Raw genomic sequence first — 12688 nt, 5'->3', positions numbered from 1 at the left:
TTATGTGTATTTTCTATGGTTCTTTTTCTAGCTGCTTACATTAAAGTGCTCAGCCTTTCTCCTTTTCTAATATAAGAATTTAAGGCTCAGTCTTTTCTTCAAAGTACTATTTTAGCTAAATCCTGAGTTCTGATATGTGGCATTTTCATTATTCAGTTCTAGATACTTTTCCTTCAACTATGATTCTTTTCTTTGACCCAACTGTAGAACTGTTTTAAAATTTCCAAATGTATGAGATTTTTAAAAATTGTCTTCTTAATACTGATTTCTAAGTTAATTGCTTTGTGGTTGGAGAATTTGGTCTATATGATACTGATTCCTTGATTTTTGTTGGGACTTGCTTTGTGAGCAGTACATGGTCAATTTTCATAAGAAGTTCCATGTGTTCTTGAGAAGAATACGTAAGCACTAATCGTTGGATACAGGTCTCTCTCTCTCTCTGTCTCTCTTTTGGTTAGAAAAATGTGTCCTCAAAAATGAAAAGGATAGAAATGTGACTTTTAACCAAATAATGAAAAATAATGTACCATCTGTCTCACAAAATTGTTGATGGGAAGGTTTTACATGCCTGTGATGTATTGGTCTCCAGGAGGTCTAGGTGAGAGAATGTGGGTAGATCTTACAAGTCACCCACCCTCCTGTGATGTGTAAATAAAAGAGCACTCACTAGCAACGGGCCATTAGCAACCTCCTCTCCATCTCTGATTGACGTCTCTCAGTGAAGGGTAAAATTTCCTACATGGTTGTGACAGAGGCTGTGGAGAGAGCAAAAATGTTCATTATTCCCATTTCTTAGGCAGGAGTAACAATGTAATTCACTGCCTTTTGTTACAGCTCCTTTCATCAAAAACCAGCTTTAGCTCTACTTTCCTATCTTCTTTGTGTAGCCAAACAGAAAAAAAAAGCCAGTGGAAATTTACATGGTGATGATGATGATGATGATGAAGCTTGTTGAGTAATATAGTATTCTGGATACCATGCAGATAGTACACAAAAGTTATTTAAGCTAATCCTTACAACGCCATGAGGTAGTGTTTGAGTAGATTTCCAGTAAAGGAAACTCAGGTTCAGGAGGTCAAGTAACTTTCTCAAGATCCCACAACTAGTATGTGTAGAACAAGGATTCAAACCCTGGGCTACCTGACTTTAAGCCTGTGCTTGTTTTACTAATATATGTTGTTTCTCATCATAGCAATTTTTGTCAAAAATAAGTTCTAGTGGTTGAAATCTAGTTTGCTCCATGATATTGAAGTTTGTGAAGCTACATATGACCCCAATAATAAGCAAATCAAATCCCCATCTGATTCTAAATGAAATTGCTTCCATCACCTGGATGTACCGGTTAATTCCTCCCCAAGGCCTGTATTTGCTGTTGATAGCCATAGGCTAAGGCATGTTTTACATAGAATAGATGGACGTTTTGATATTTCTTAAGGGGAAATCAATTTTCTGATCTGTTCAAAGCAATTGATTTTTTTTTAAATTTCATCTCCAATAACCTGAAGCTTTCCCTCTCTCCCAAGTATAGTCTTCATATTTTTAGAAGATCCTTTAAAATGTTATATATTAACAGAATGGAAATAAAACATATAGATACTTACATGAGATACATAAAAGATATCTGTGCCAGGGTCATGTAAGTGAGTCAGCTTTCTCCATCACACCTAAACCTAACGTTCTAGATCTATATGACTATCTTGTTAAACATAGCTCTCCAGTAATTAAGTATTACAAAAAACAAAAAAGAGATAGCTTCACTCCTATAGCCCATCCATAGAAGCAAAGAGCACTTGAGCATGGCATACTTAACCAGAAATAAACTATATAGGCACCATTGCAGCTTAAAGAAGCCAAAGACTTATCCCTTGGGAATGCTACCTGGTTACCTGTACAGGATCCAAAAAGGTAGCAGTACCAGGCCTCCAGATAAGGAAGGCAGGTTGAACACAGGCATCCATTTTCATTACCTCCTGAGACTTCACTGAATCTACAGTAAAGGGTTTTTTTTAAGCAGGCACGTAAAGATGAGGACATTGGAAGAAGAGATAGCAAGTGTCAGAAGCAGAAAAAGAGGTGAAAGTGACAAATGACTGAGAGACCTGAGAAACTCAATCCAAGTCAGTTGTGGGGTCAAGTGAGAGCCGGTGTAACTTTTGCAGCAGAATTCCCGGAAGGCTCAGGTGCTGGAAGCATCCAGTACCTCTGGAAATATGTATAAAGAAGATGCTAAAATTGGAAGGGTTGTCTGAACCTTGTGTGAGAAGAAGTTGTGGCTCCGGACCTCCTCCCCAGCTTCAGGTAGCTGTGTGATTGTCCTTCCCAATCAAGGAAAAGACTGGAGATTTATCCCCTGGAAAGGGTGAAACAGAGTTCCTCTGTTCTCAGGGACACCAGCCCAACTGAGGGCAATGGAACCATACTCCAAACAGGGCCACTGTGAGAATATATAAATGCTAGATTCTGAGGACCACTGCTGTCCTACCCACCAGGCCTCCAGAGGTGGAAAGCCAGGGCCTCACCTTCCAGGCAGAAAGTAGGAGGGTCTTTCTCTGGAGAATCTGACCAGCTCAAGAGGAAAGACTTAAAGATACTGACTTTGGAGTTTCCCCTGACAAAACAGTCCGTTCAGATCACCCTACAGTGAAGGTCGAGTTGACAGGCTCCACCCACACACGCAGAGCTTCCAAACAGCTTTTTAGTCCCCAGCTTTTAAAATGAGCCAACTTCTGATGCTGGCCAAGATGAGTAAGCCCATTGTAGCCTTTCTCTCCCACTGGCTACAACTAGAATCCGTGGATGAAATACAGATAGCAACTATCTGAGCGTTCTGAAAAGTAAGTAATAGAGAGATTGGGGAGGGAAGTTAACACCTGAAAAAAGACAAGGACAGTGGCGGTGAGTTTTCTGGGTTTTTTTGTTCTGAGGGTTTTTTTGTTTTTTGTTTTTCTCCTGATCTCTTAGCTTTCACCCAAGGGTGGGCTAAATCAGTGAACTGTGCAGAATGCACAGAGAGCAAAATCTCCAAGAGAAATCCATCTTTATGGCCAAAAGACAGGAAGAGAGCAGGGAGATTCCTATTTTTTCCCCTTTCTTCTTTCTCTTACTCTTTTACCCACAAGGGCATTCATGTGGAAGTGTATGAGGATGCCGGAGGCTAAAACTCTGACAGAATCCCATATTTCTGGCCAGCGGAACTACAGAAAGTGTCCATTTGAGCTAAAGAATGTGGGAGAAATCTCAGTGAGGAGAGAGCTAAATATTTTTATAAGAATCATATGCAAAGGATTAAGAAGAATAATGCTTTGAACATTAACAGTTAACATCATCAACCACACTAGAAGTTAGAAGGCAATAGAATAATTCCTTCAAAATTTTTTTCAACCTAGAATTATACCCAGCGAAACTAACAATCAAGTATAAATGTAGAATAAGCATGTTTTAGATATGCAAATCTCAAACAACTTATTTCCCATGCACTCTTTTACAGAAAAGATTGAAGAATGCATTTTACCACAAAAAAGAAAAATAGTCATAGCTTACTAGAGGTTTAACTGTGACCAACACTGACATAGTTGCGATAATGAAAACACTGAATACTGATTACAATATAATTCTCTTGGGGGGACAGGGGATGGGAAAAGTGGTTATGTGATGGGGACAAAGGAAGGAAAGAGATTAAAATCTCATCTTCTATAGTGGGATGTCAACAGATAATAACTAAAACTGAAAACTCAAGAAATAGCCATATAAAACATACTATATTTAGAGTCATAGAAGTAAATACCTAAATAATCAGCAAAATATACTGAAGTGATATATTAAACTGCCTCTAGAGGAAGAAAAATGGGGACGGGTGGAGGATGAGACACTATTGTTTTTAATAAGAAACTTTGTTAAAGCTAATTGACTTTTTAAACCATGGGGATGCATAACTTTGATACACACAAAATATATTTTAAAAATTAAGGTAGCAGTACCTTGACATAACCACTAATTCAGGAGATCTCTCCTCAGCAATCAATTGTTTTCCTGCATCCAAAGTCCTCTGGAAGGAGGTGACCTATAATAAACAAACAAGAGAGGGTGCTGTTAAAACCCAGAATGGCAGTTTATTCATGGATGATGTAAAACAGAACTGCCAGTTTGACCAAATACTTGTTCACTGTGCCAAGAATGATGTCTGACATGTAATAGGCATTTGATTAATATTTGTCTAATACTTGCTTTATTAATTAGGGCTTTCTCTTCTTTGGGGAAAAATCTATAGTAAAAAAAAAAATTATTATTATCAGGAAGTTGCTTGGTGAACACAGAGCTAGGTCAAGGAGTCTGTCGGACAATCTTAGTAGTGGCCATGGTGTCTGATGCATTCGTTTCTGCTAGAGGAGTGGACTGCCTTTTGGACTGCTCATTCCTCTGCTCGTGAGTTAGGGCACCTCATGAACAGGCTTTGGATGATGCTGCCTTATCACCTCTTTGACCCTCCCTCTCTCTGCTTCCATTGCTGACCAATTTCTCCATCTGTCTCACTCTCTTACTACCTTCCATAGGCCTACAGGTGAGTCTGGGAACCATTCTGTCTATTTCAGCTACAGTTAATTTTGTTAGATATAAAAATGGCATGGTGGTTATATCTTTTCAAATGTCCTTGTCAACTAGAGATGCAAACCAAGTATTTATGCAAGAAATAACATGCACTGAAAACACTCCAGAAAAAAAAAGGCAGGAGGTGGGAAAAGAATAGATGAAAGGTTGGCAAAATGTTGATAATTGTTGAAGCTGGCTGCTGGGTACACAGAAGATCTGCTCTATTATTCTCTCTACTTTTGTGTATATTGGAAATTTTCTGTAACAGAAGGATCATAAATATACAATAAAATGAAAAAATTGCCTCTTTAGAAAATGTTTTGAAATTACCATAAAGCAGAATTCCTCCTTCTTTAACATTGTCACTGTTATATTTTATAGAAATATACTCTGTTCAGAAAAGAAAACTGAACCTGTGGTTGATGTTCAAAATGACAGAAAAATATATTAACTAAAAATATTATTTAGTTTTTTGCATCTCAAAGAACCCTAAAATGCTAAGAAAGGAAAGATGGCTTTTCTGAATGATAACATTATAATTAAAAATAGGGCTTCCCTGGTGGCACAGTGGTTGAAAGTCCACCTGCCGATGCAGGGGACGCGGGTTTGTGCCCCGGTCCGGGAAGATCCCACATGCCGCGGAGCGGCTGGGCCCGTGAGCCATGGCCGCTGAGCCTGCGCGTCCGGAGCCTGTGCTCCGCAACGGGAGAGGCCACAAGAGTGAGAGGCCCGCGTGCCGCAAAAAAAAAAAAAAAAAAAAAAAAAAATATATATATATATATATATATGTATATATATATATATATGTAGATTCCTAATAAACTGTTACTGTCTAACCACTTCGGATAAAACTTCTTATATCCTTGAATAAAATGATAACTAGTTGATTGAGAAATCTTGGCAAAACACTTTCTTCCTTTTGTTTTCCAGAGGCCGGTTCTCCATAGTAAAGAAGTGCATTCACAAAGCTACTCGCAAAGATGTCGCTGTGAAATTTGTTAGCAAAAAAATGAAGAAAAAAGAGCAGGCTGCCCACGAGGCTGCCCTACTTCAGCACCTGCAGCATCCCCAGTACATCACTCTCCATGACACCTATGAGTCCCCCACTTCCTACATCCTGATTTTGGAACTGTAAGTATAGGCGTCATCTCTCGAAGGTGGTCCCCAGCTATTTGGGTTATTTCTTGCCCTCAATTAATGGAAATGGAAGTTACATTCATACAATATCTTCTAGTTTACAGAGTGTCGTATGTAACATGCACTCTCCCCTCCACTGTATAAAAATGTTATTCCCATTTTATAGATCAGAAAACCAAGGATAAGGAAGATCATTAAAAGTAGCTCCTTCATGGGGCTTCCCTGGTGGCGCAGTGGTTGCGCGTCCGCCTGCCGATGCAGGGGAACCGGGTTTGCGCCCCGGTCTGGGAGGATCCCACATGCCGCGGACTTCCCTGGTGGCGCAGTGGTTGCGCGTCCGCCTGCCGATGCAGGGGAATCGGGTTCGCGCCCCGGTCTGGGAGGACCCCACATGCCGCGGAGCGGCTGGGCCCGTGAGCCATGGCCGCTGAGCCTGCGCGTCCGGAGCCTGTGCTCCGCAACGGGAGAGGCCACAACAGAGGGAGGCCCGCATACCACAAAAAAAAAAAAAAAAAGTAGCTCCTTAAAACTAGGAAATGGAGAAGCTGGGACTTGAACCCACATCTCTCTCACTCCAGTTTTCATCTTCTTTCTCTTATGGACTCTTGGGCTGGGCAGGAGTTTAGGAAAAGCTTACTGACAATGGGCTTATTGACAGGGGTGGAGTTGAAATGAAAGAGAGGGGTTTGTGCATCTATCCACTGCCATAGGATCCCCAATCTACCACCCAAGAAATTCCTTTAAGGGTAGAATCTTACCCTCAAAACCTTCCACTCATTCCAGATTTTCTAGGGACTCAGGCAGCCATATACTTGGGGCCACATACTGGGCCCCAGAATAGACCAATAAGGTCACATCCTTCCCACTTCCTCCCCAAGCTAAGAACAGAGAATGTGCTCTGTGCTTTAGGGAGATCTTACAGAGGCTAAAGAGAGCAATCTTTTCAGAAGTATGGAGCCCTCGTAGAAATTTGTCTGATTGGTGCTGATGAGGCCCTGCGCCTGGAGAGGAGATAGACATTTACACCGAAGACCAATGCTGTGTCTGGCTCCACATGAAGCTACGTTCCGTAGAGAAGCACCTCCGTTTACACCTTTCAACTGTCATTTTAGTCTTGCTCTTGTGTGCTTGTTAGTCTAGGTGTGTGTGGTGGGGGAGGGAGGGGTTCGAAGCAGTAACTTTCTGTAAATTTATTTATGATGAAAAAAAGAAAGCCAAAATGCAAACATCTTAGGCTACATTTTTTAACTGGTTGAAAAGAAACAAGAGGAGACAAAACCATCACTGTTAGTAATTGTAATCCTTTTGTGATACTTAACTTTCTATAGCTGTGTAGTAGCTGGTAAGTTGTCACTTTGTTTTTCTTTTTTTTCAATTGATAAAAATAAGTTTAATTTATATGCACATTAACCACTCATTCTGACCTCATGCTTTACTATTTAGTCCAGTTCTTTTTTTTTTTTTAAATTTTTATTGGAGTATAGTTAAGATTGTCACTTTGGATTTCATAAATACATTTACAAACAGCCTTTCAGAGCCTAACCTGTTTGTTAAGAGCTTCCTAACTCAAAAGGTACATTCTGTTGACAGTGAACTATGTTTGTTTACAAGTGACAACATGTTGTACTTGAGTTCCAATAAAAGGTACTGTCACTTGTGTACCAACCAAGGTGGTACAGCAGACCCAGAACCTTTGCCTCTTCAGACTTGTCAATTACCATTCTGAGGGAAGGTGTTGACTACCAGGCTGCCACAGAGTGATGGAAAGAAGCTGTTCTTGGCATGGAGAACCTGGGTTCTAATTCCAGCTCTGTGATTTGGGGCAGTGTATTTAGTTTCCTGGGCCTCAGGGTCCTCATCTGTGAATTCTGAAGATGTTTCCGCTTCTCAGAGATGTTGCAGGGATTAACTGAGATGAATATTGCATTGAACTAGTTTATCAAACATTTACTAAGCACTCCCTATGTGCCACCCACTGTGTAGACCTGGGCCTGGGTGGCAGGAACAAAGATGAAATGTTATATTTCTTGCCCTTGAGGAGTTAGAAGTCTAATGAGAAAGCCCATAGGTAAATGAATGATTTCAGCATAGCCTGGTAAATGCATATTTTGGAGAGAGTCATGTGAGAACATAGAGAGGGGCTTGGCTGGACTTGAGGTTCAGGGAAGATTTGTGGAGAGGCAGTACCTGAGCTAAACCCTGGTTATGCCATGACTGTGGGTACCCCTTTGGTGGCCATCTAAATTGCTGATAGAGCTTTTCTCTACCAGGCAACTGAGGTTCTGATTCCCTAGTCTAGGGAGGGACCTGGGCATCTGCATTATCTAAGAGCTCTAAGGATGAACTTGGTGGCTGAGACTTTCTGGTCTCAGAGTAGAGCTACTGTTAACTTCTCCCTAAAACGCTCTAAGAAGTTCAGGGGGCTGCACCTAACAAGCCCAGTCCTACTCCACTCCATGCTCTATCCCACCCTGGCAGGGTCAGAGGAAGGCAAAGGAGGCCTTCATGGAACCTAGCCTTTGATCCTGTCAAGGAGAGCAGAAGAAGAGAACAAGTTTGTGGGAAGGAACAAGCTAGAGAAGAGAATGGAAACTTGGCAGGGGGATGTCAGCTGTGTTCAAAAGTAGTTTCTGACTCTGGCTCAGGCTCCTCTGCCTGGGCCTTTCCTGGGGATGGGCCTGAATGGCCCAATGCATATTAGGGACCAGCTGCCTGACATCTGGTCACTCTCTGCTAAAGAGGGCCCAGAACACCTGAAATTAGTTGCCATTTATTGCACACTTACCATTGCTACCAGTTATGCTTAAATGCCTCATTGTCTCACTTGATCCTTGGACAATCCTCATAATGAAATGGGTATTATTTTTGTTGTTGTTGTTACACTTACTTTAAAGATGAAGAAACCAAAACACAGAGAGTTTAAATGACTTGCTCCAAGCCGCCAACCTGTTAGTGGCAGAACCAGGATTTGAATCCAGGTCTGGCTGGCCCCTTGTACCAGGCTTTCAGATATAGTTTTTAAGGTTGGAAAGTTGCCCAAGAGGTATGGGATTCAAAAGGGGGGTCAAGAATGCCAAGATCAAACTTTGCCTAGTTTCTATTTTTCCCCAACTAAAAATTGACAAGTAAAAGCTATTTGCAAGACATATATGAGGTTCCTTGAAGCCACCAGATTCCAGTTATTCAGACAATTGCAAGATCTCTCTCTCCCTCCTTTCTCTATTTTGCAATCTAACCTCTCTTAAAGGGGTGTCAGACCTTTTTCCTTGTGAGCAGTTTCAAAAGTTAATGAAACATAATGTGTCTTAAGGTTATACAGATTTCTTCCCTGAAGCATGCATGCATCTATCTCTCTCTCTCTCTATCTGTCTATCTATCCGTCTGTCTATCTTTTTAATATAAGTTCTGAACATTGTACTAACTTTGGGCTCTAACTAAAATATGCATGTGTTGCAACATTGATCTTCATTTATAATAGGGAGTAGGAGAAATGTTAGCAAACTTACAGAATTTATTGTGTGTTATTTTTCTGTTTTCTTTATAAACATATTTCCTTTGCCTTTTCCTCCCTATTTTCAGGATGGATGACGGCCGACTCTTAGACTACCTTATGAATCATGATGAGCTGATGGAAGAAAAAGTAGCTTTCTACATACGAGACATCATGGAAGCCCTGCAGTACCTTCACAACTGCAGGGTTGCACATTTGGACATAAAGGTAATAAGAAGTAGCAACCCTAGCAGGGAAATGGTTAAGTCTAATCTGCCAGTCATTACCCTTGAGGGAGGTAAATTCTCATTTTATTTACTTACATTAGAATCCCTATGAATATTAAACACAAAATGGGTTGTCACAATTTAAGTGTGTTATTCGTGAATTAGTGAGAACACTCCAGAGTCACATGACACCTGGGGTTAGAGAAGGTAGGGAGGCTTTAACCACTTTGTCTAACTTTATAGAAGGAATCCATTAAATGTCACCATCTTTTTCAAAAAGAAGCCCCTGTTCTCCAAAATAAATAATTTATTCTTTTCTTGATTTAGTGCAGAAGTAAGGGCTGGTTAAGAAGACATGATTTCCAATGTCAAACAACTTCCCTAAAGTACCATTTAACCTCAGAGTTTAGTTCAGTTTGAACATAGGGAATGTCCCATACACTACAGGCTTTATCAAAGAATGGCAGAACCGTGTCTGAATGGATGGAGTCCTACTGGTAGTCAAAACAGAGAGCTGAACTTGCCTTCTCTTATCCCCACCTCCTTGGATCTCCGCAGCCTGAAAACCTGCTCATTGACCTTCGGATTCCAGTGCCTCGAGTGAAGCTCATTGACTTAGAGGATGCTGTCCAGATCTCAGGTCACTTCCACATCCACCACCTGCTTGGGAACCCTGAGTTTGCTGCCCCAGAAGTGATCCAAGGCATCCCTGTGTCCCTGGGCACTGATATCTGGAGCATCGGGGTTTTGACATATGTCATGCTGAGCGGGGTCTCCCCCTTCTTGGATGAGAGCAAGGAGGAGACATGTATCAACGTATGCAGGGTGGATTTCAGCTTCCCCCATGAGTACTTCTGTGGCGTGAGCAATGCTGCCAGAGATTTCATCAATGTGATCCTACAGGAAGACTTTCGGAGGCGGCCCACGGCAGCCACCTGCCTGCAGCATCCATGGCTGCAGCCCCACAATGGCAGCTACTCCAAAATCCCCCTGGACACCTCCCGCCTGGCATGCTTCATAGAGCGCCGCAAGCACCAGAATGATGTTCGGCCTATTCCCAACGTCAAGAGCTACATTGTCAACCGGGTAAACCAAGGGACGTAGCCATCTCCCAGCCCTCGAGGTTTCACATGGAAGTGCAGTGTGAACCAAAGCAAGACTGAATGTGTCTGTAAATAATTCTGTTCATTATTTCACTCCACGCGGTTTTCTGGATTGAGAGATGTACCTCTTAAACCTCCTCGGTGGTTTTTCAGGGTCTGAGCAGCAGTAAAATCACCCTAAATCCAGGGACTTTTCAGAAGGTCATCCAGAAGAGATACAGATGCAGAGAGTCACGGAAAGTATTCAAAAGAGAGGCAAAGATAAGAAGAATAGCAGCTCTTATGAAATTTTAATTGCGTGTTCCAAAATGAGTGGTTAACTGGGCAAAACTTCAGCTCACTGAAGTGAGTATAAAACGTTTCCGCCTTTGCTGAAATTTTAAGCAAAAAGTTCTATTTAACAGAGATGTCATGTATGTCAACTATACTGGATTAGATTACTTAGATATAGTTTCTTAATAGGATACATGTACACATACAGTAAAATATATCGCATTCAGCTTTCAGAGTTTTATAATATAGAGATATATATGAAATCAATCATAAGTAACTTTGAGTACTCCCGTTAAGACAGTGACTTATTTACTGAAGCATTACATTGTTTTGACTAAGCACAATTAGATGACAGGTTTTTTAGAGCATTTTATAAATCTTGTATAGAACTCTTTTACCAGAACCTGTGCATTAAGAGAAAGCAATGTTACCCTTTCGCAATCTGTGAATGAGAAGATTTTGCTCTCCGTCACAGGTATTTGACTAACCTAGGTTCTGTTTATGAAATGCTATCCCCAGATTCACTGGCAGCTCAGAGTTCATCTGGCAGGAAGGCCTGCCAAGAAATAAGTCCAAATACAGTAAGAGGTGTGGGGCTATTTTTTATGTCTACACTTGGTTTGAAATAGGTAACAAATAAAACAGGTTCATACAAAAGTGCAAATAGAAACCTTTCCTACAGTTCCTGTGAACAACATAACAATGCTTTCTGATGTCTTCTGCGGTCCTCCGAAAGCTGGCCTGCTTTATTTCTAACCCATTATGGAAGTAAAGGGGTGCTTACCAAAAGGAGGCAGCCATATAGGCCTTTTAAAGGCCTGGTCCCAAGTCCTTTCTGAAGCCATGGAATAAAATCTGATACATCACCCTAACAGAGCATTGAGTTTTAACTGTGATTGCAATATCTATCACCGCTCAGCCACCAGTATTTCCCTGGGCTAAAAGGACTAATTGCACTTTGAGGCCAACGCTACTTTCTGGTGTATATTCTCTGTACAAGATGATTATGAACTGCCCTTTTTTCCACTGGTGGGAAAAAGAAATTAAACCTGGGCATTTCATGGTTTTCTCTTCCTTTCTTTCTTTCTTTTTTTTTTTGTTTTTTTGGGAAACAGTTTTTGTTTTTGTATTTGTACATGATCCACCCTTTGTTTCCAAGAATGTGTTTTTAAAATTGCTGTTTTGCAAATGATATTTTAAAAATATAACTTAACTGTTTGTCCAAATCAGGTTTAATGGCATCGCTTCTCTCCTATAGTAGGATTGAGAAAATTAAAATCATGCAGCACAGAAGTGCAAGCAGAAAGTTTATGAAGGATAAATAGAACTACAAACCTATCTTAATGAAGAGGAATGATGGAAACTAAGCCTGAACTTTAATATATAAAAAACACTTATTCCCACAGTGGAAATGTAGAATTAAAAATACTCATCATTCTTTTCCATTGGTATCAAAGTCAATTTCCTCATCCACCCTCCACCTCATCCCATCCAAGATTATAGATTAATAAATTAGTAAAAAGTACAAGCAATAAGACTAGATAGCACTTATGTATTTTCAGGATTAACCAAATGTGTGGAAACTGACTCCGACTGTATTTGTTTCCTAGTTTTCATATGGCCCCGGGTCATCAAGGCTCCCTTCCTCAGAGCTCTCTCTTGACTAACCCTTCATATTCTTCATTCAGACCCATAGGTATATACAAATACTATATGATACAATATTTTGAAATTTAAAACATATTTACTAAAAACTCTTTTAGTAAACATGTCTTCATTATAAGCTACAACATAAAAGAAGAAAGCCTGGTCCCTAGGGCACATCATGGGATAGATTACAGGCACTGAGGATTCCGAATATCTGTACAGTA

General features: G+C 40.7%; 1 protein-coding gene across 1 annotated transcript in view; it reads left to right on the top strand.

The window, feature by feature from the left end:
* The window catches only part of KALRN (kalirin RhoGEF kinase), a 683571-nt gene extending 672593 nt beyond the window's left edge, over nucleotides 1–10978 (top strand). Inside the window, exons 57-59 of the mRNA XM_055084868.1 lie at nucleotides 5518–5718; nucleotides 9304–9442; nucleotides 10000–10978. Of these exons, the coding sequence (XP_054940843.1) occupies nucleotides 5518–5718; nucleotides 9304–9442; nucleotides 10000–10545 (886 nt within the window). The 3' untranslated portion in view covers nucleotides 10546–10978. The remainder of the gene's footprint in view (nucleotides 1–5517; nucleotides 5719–9303; nucleotides 9443–9999) is intronic.
* Nucleotides 10979–12688: the final 1710 nt, after the last annotated feature.

Source organism: Physeter macrocephalus, chromosome 1 (genome assembly GCF_002837175.3).
Source record: "Physeter macrocephalus isolate SW-GA chromosome 1, ASM283717v5, whole genome shotgun sequence".
NCBI classification, from domain to species: Eukaryota; Metazoa; Chordata; class Mammalia; order Artiodactyla; family Physeteridae; genus Physeter; species Physeter macrocephalus.
This window is presented reverse-complemented; position numbering and strand designations above follow the sequence as displayed.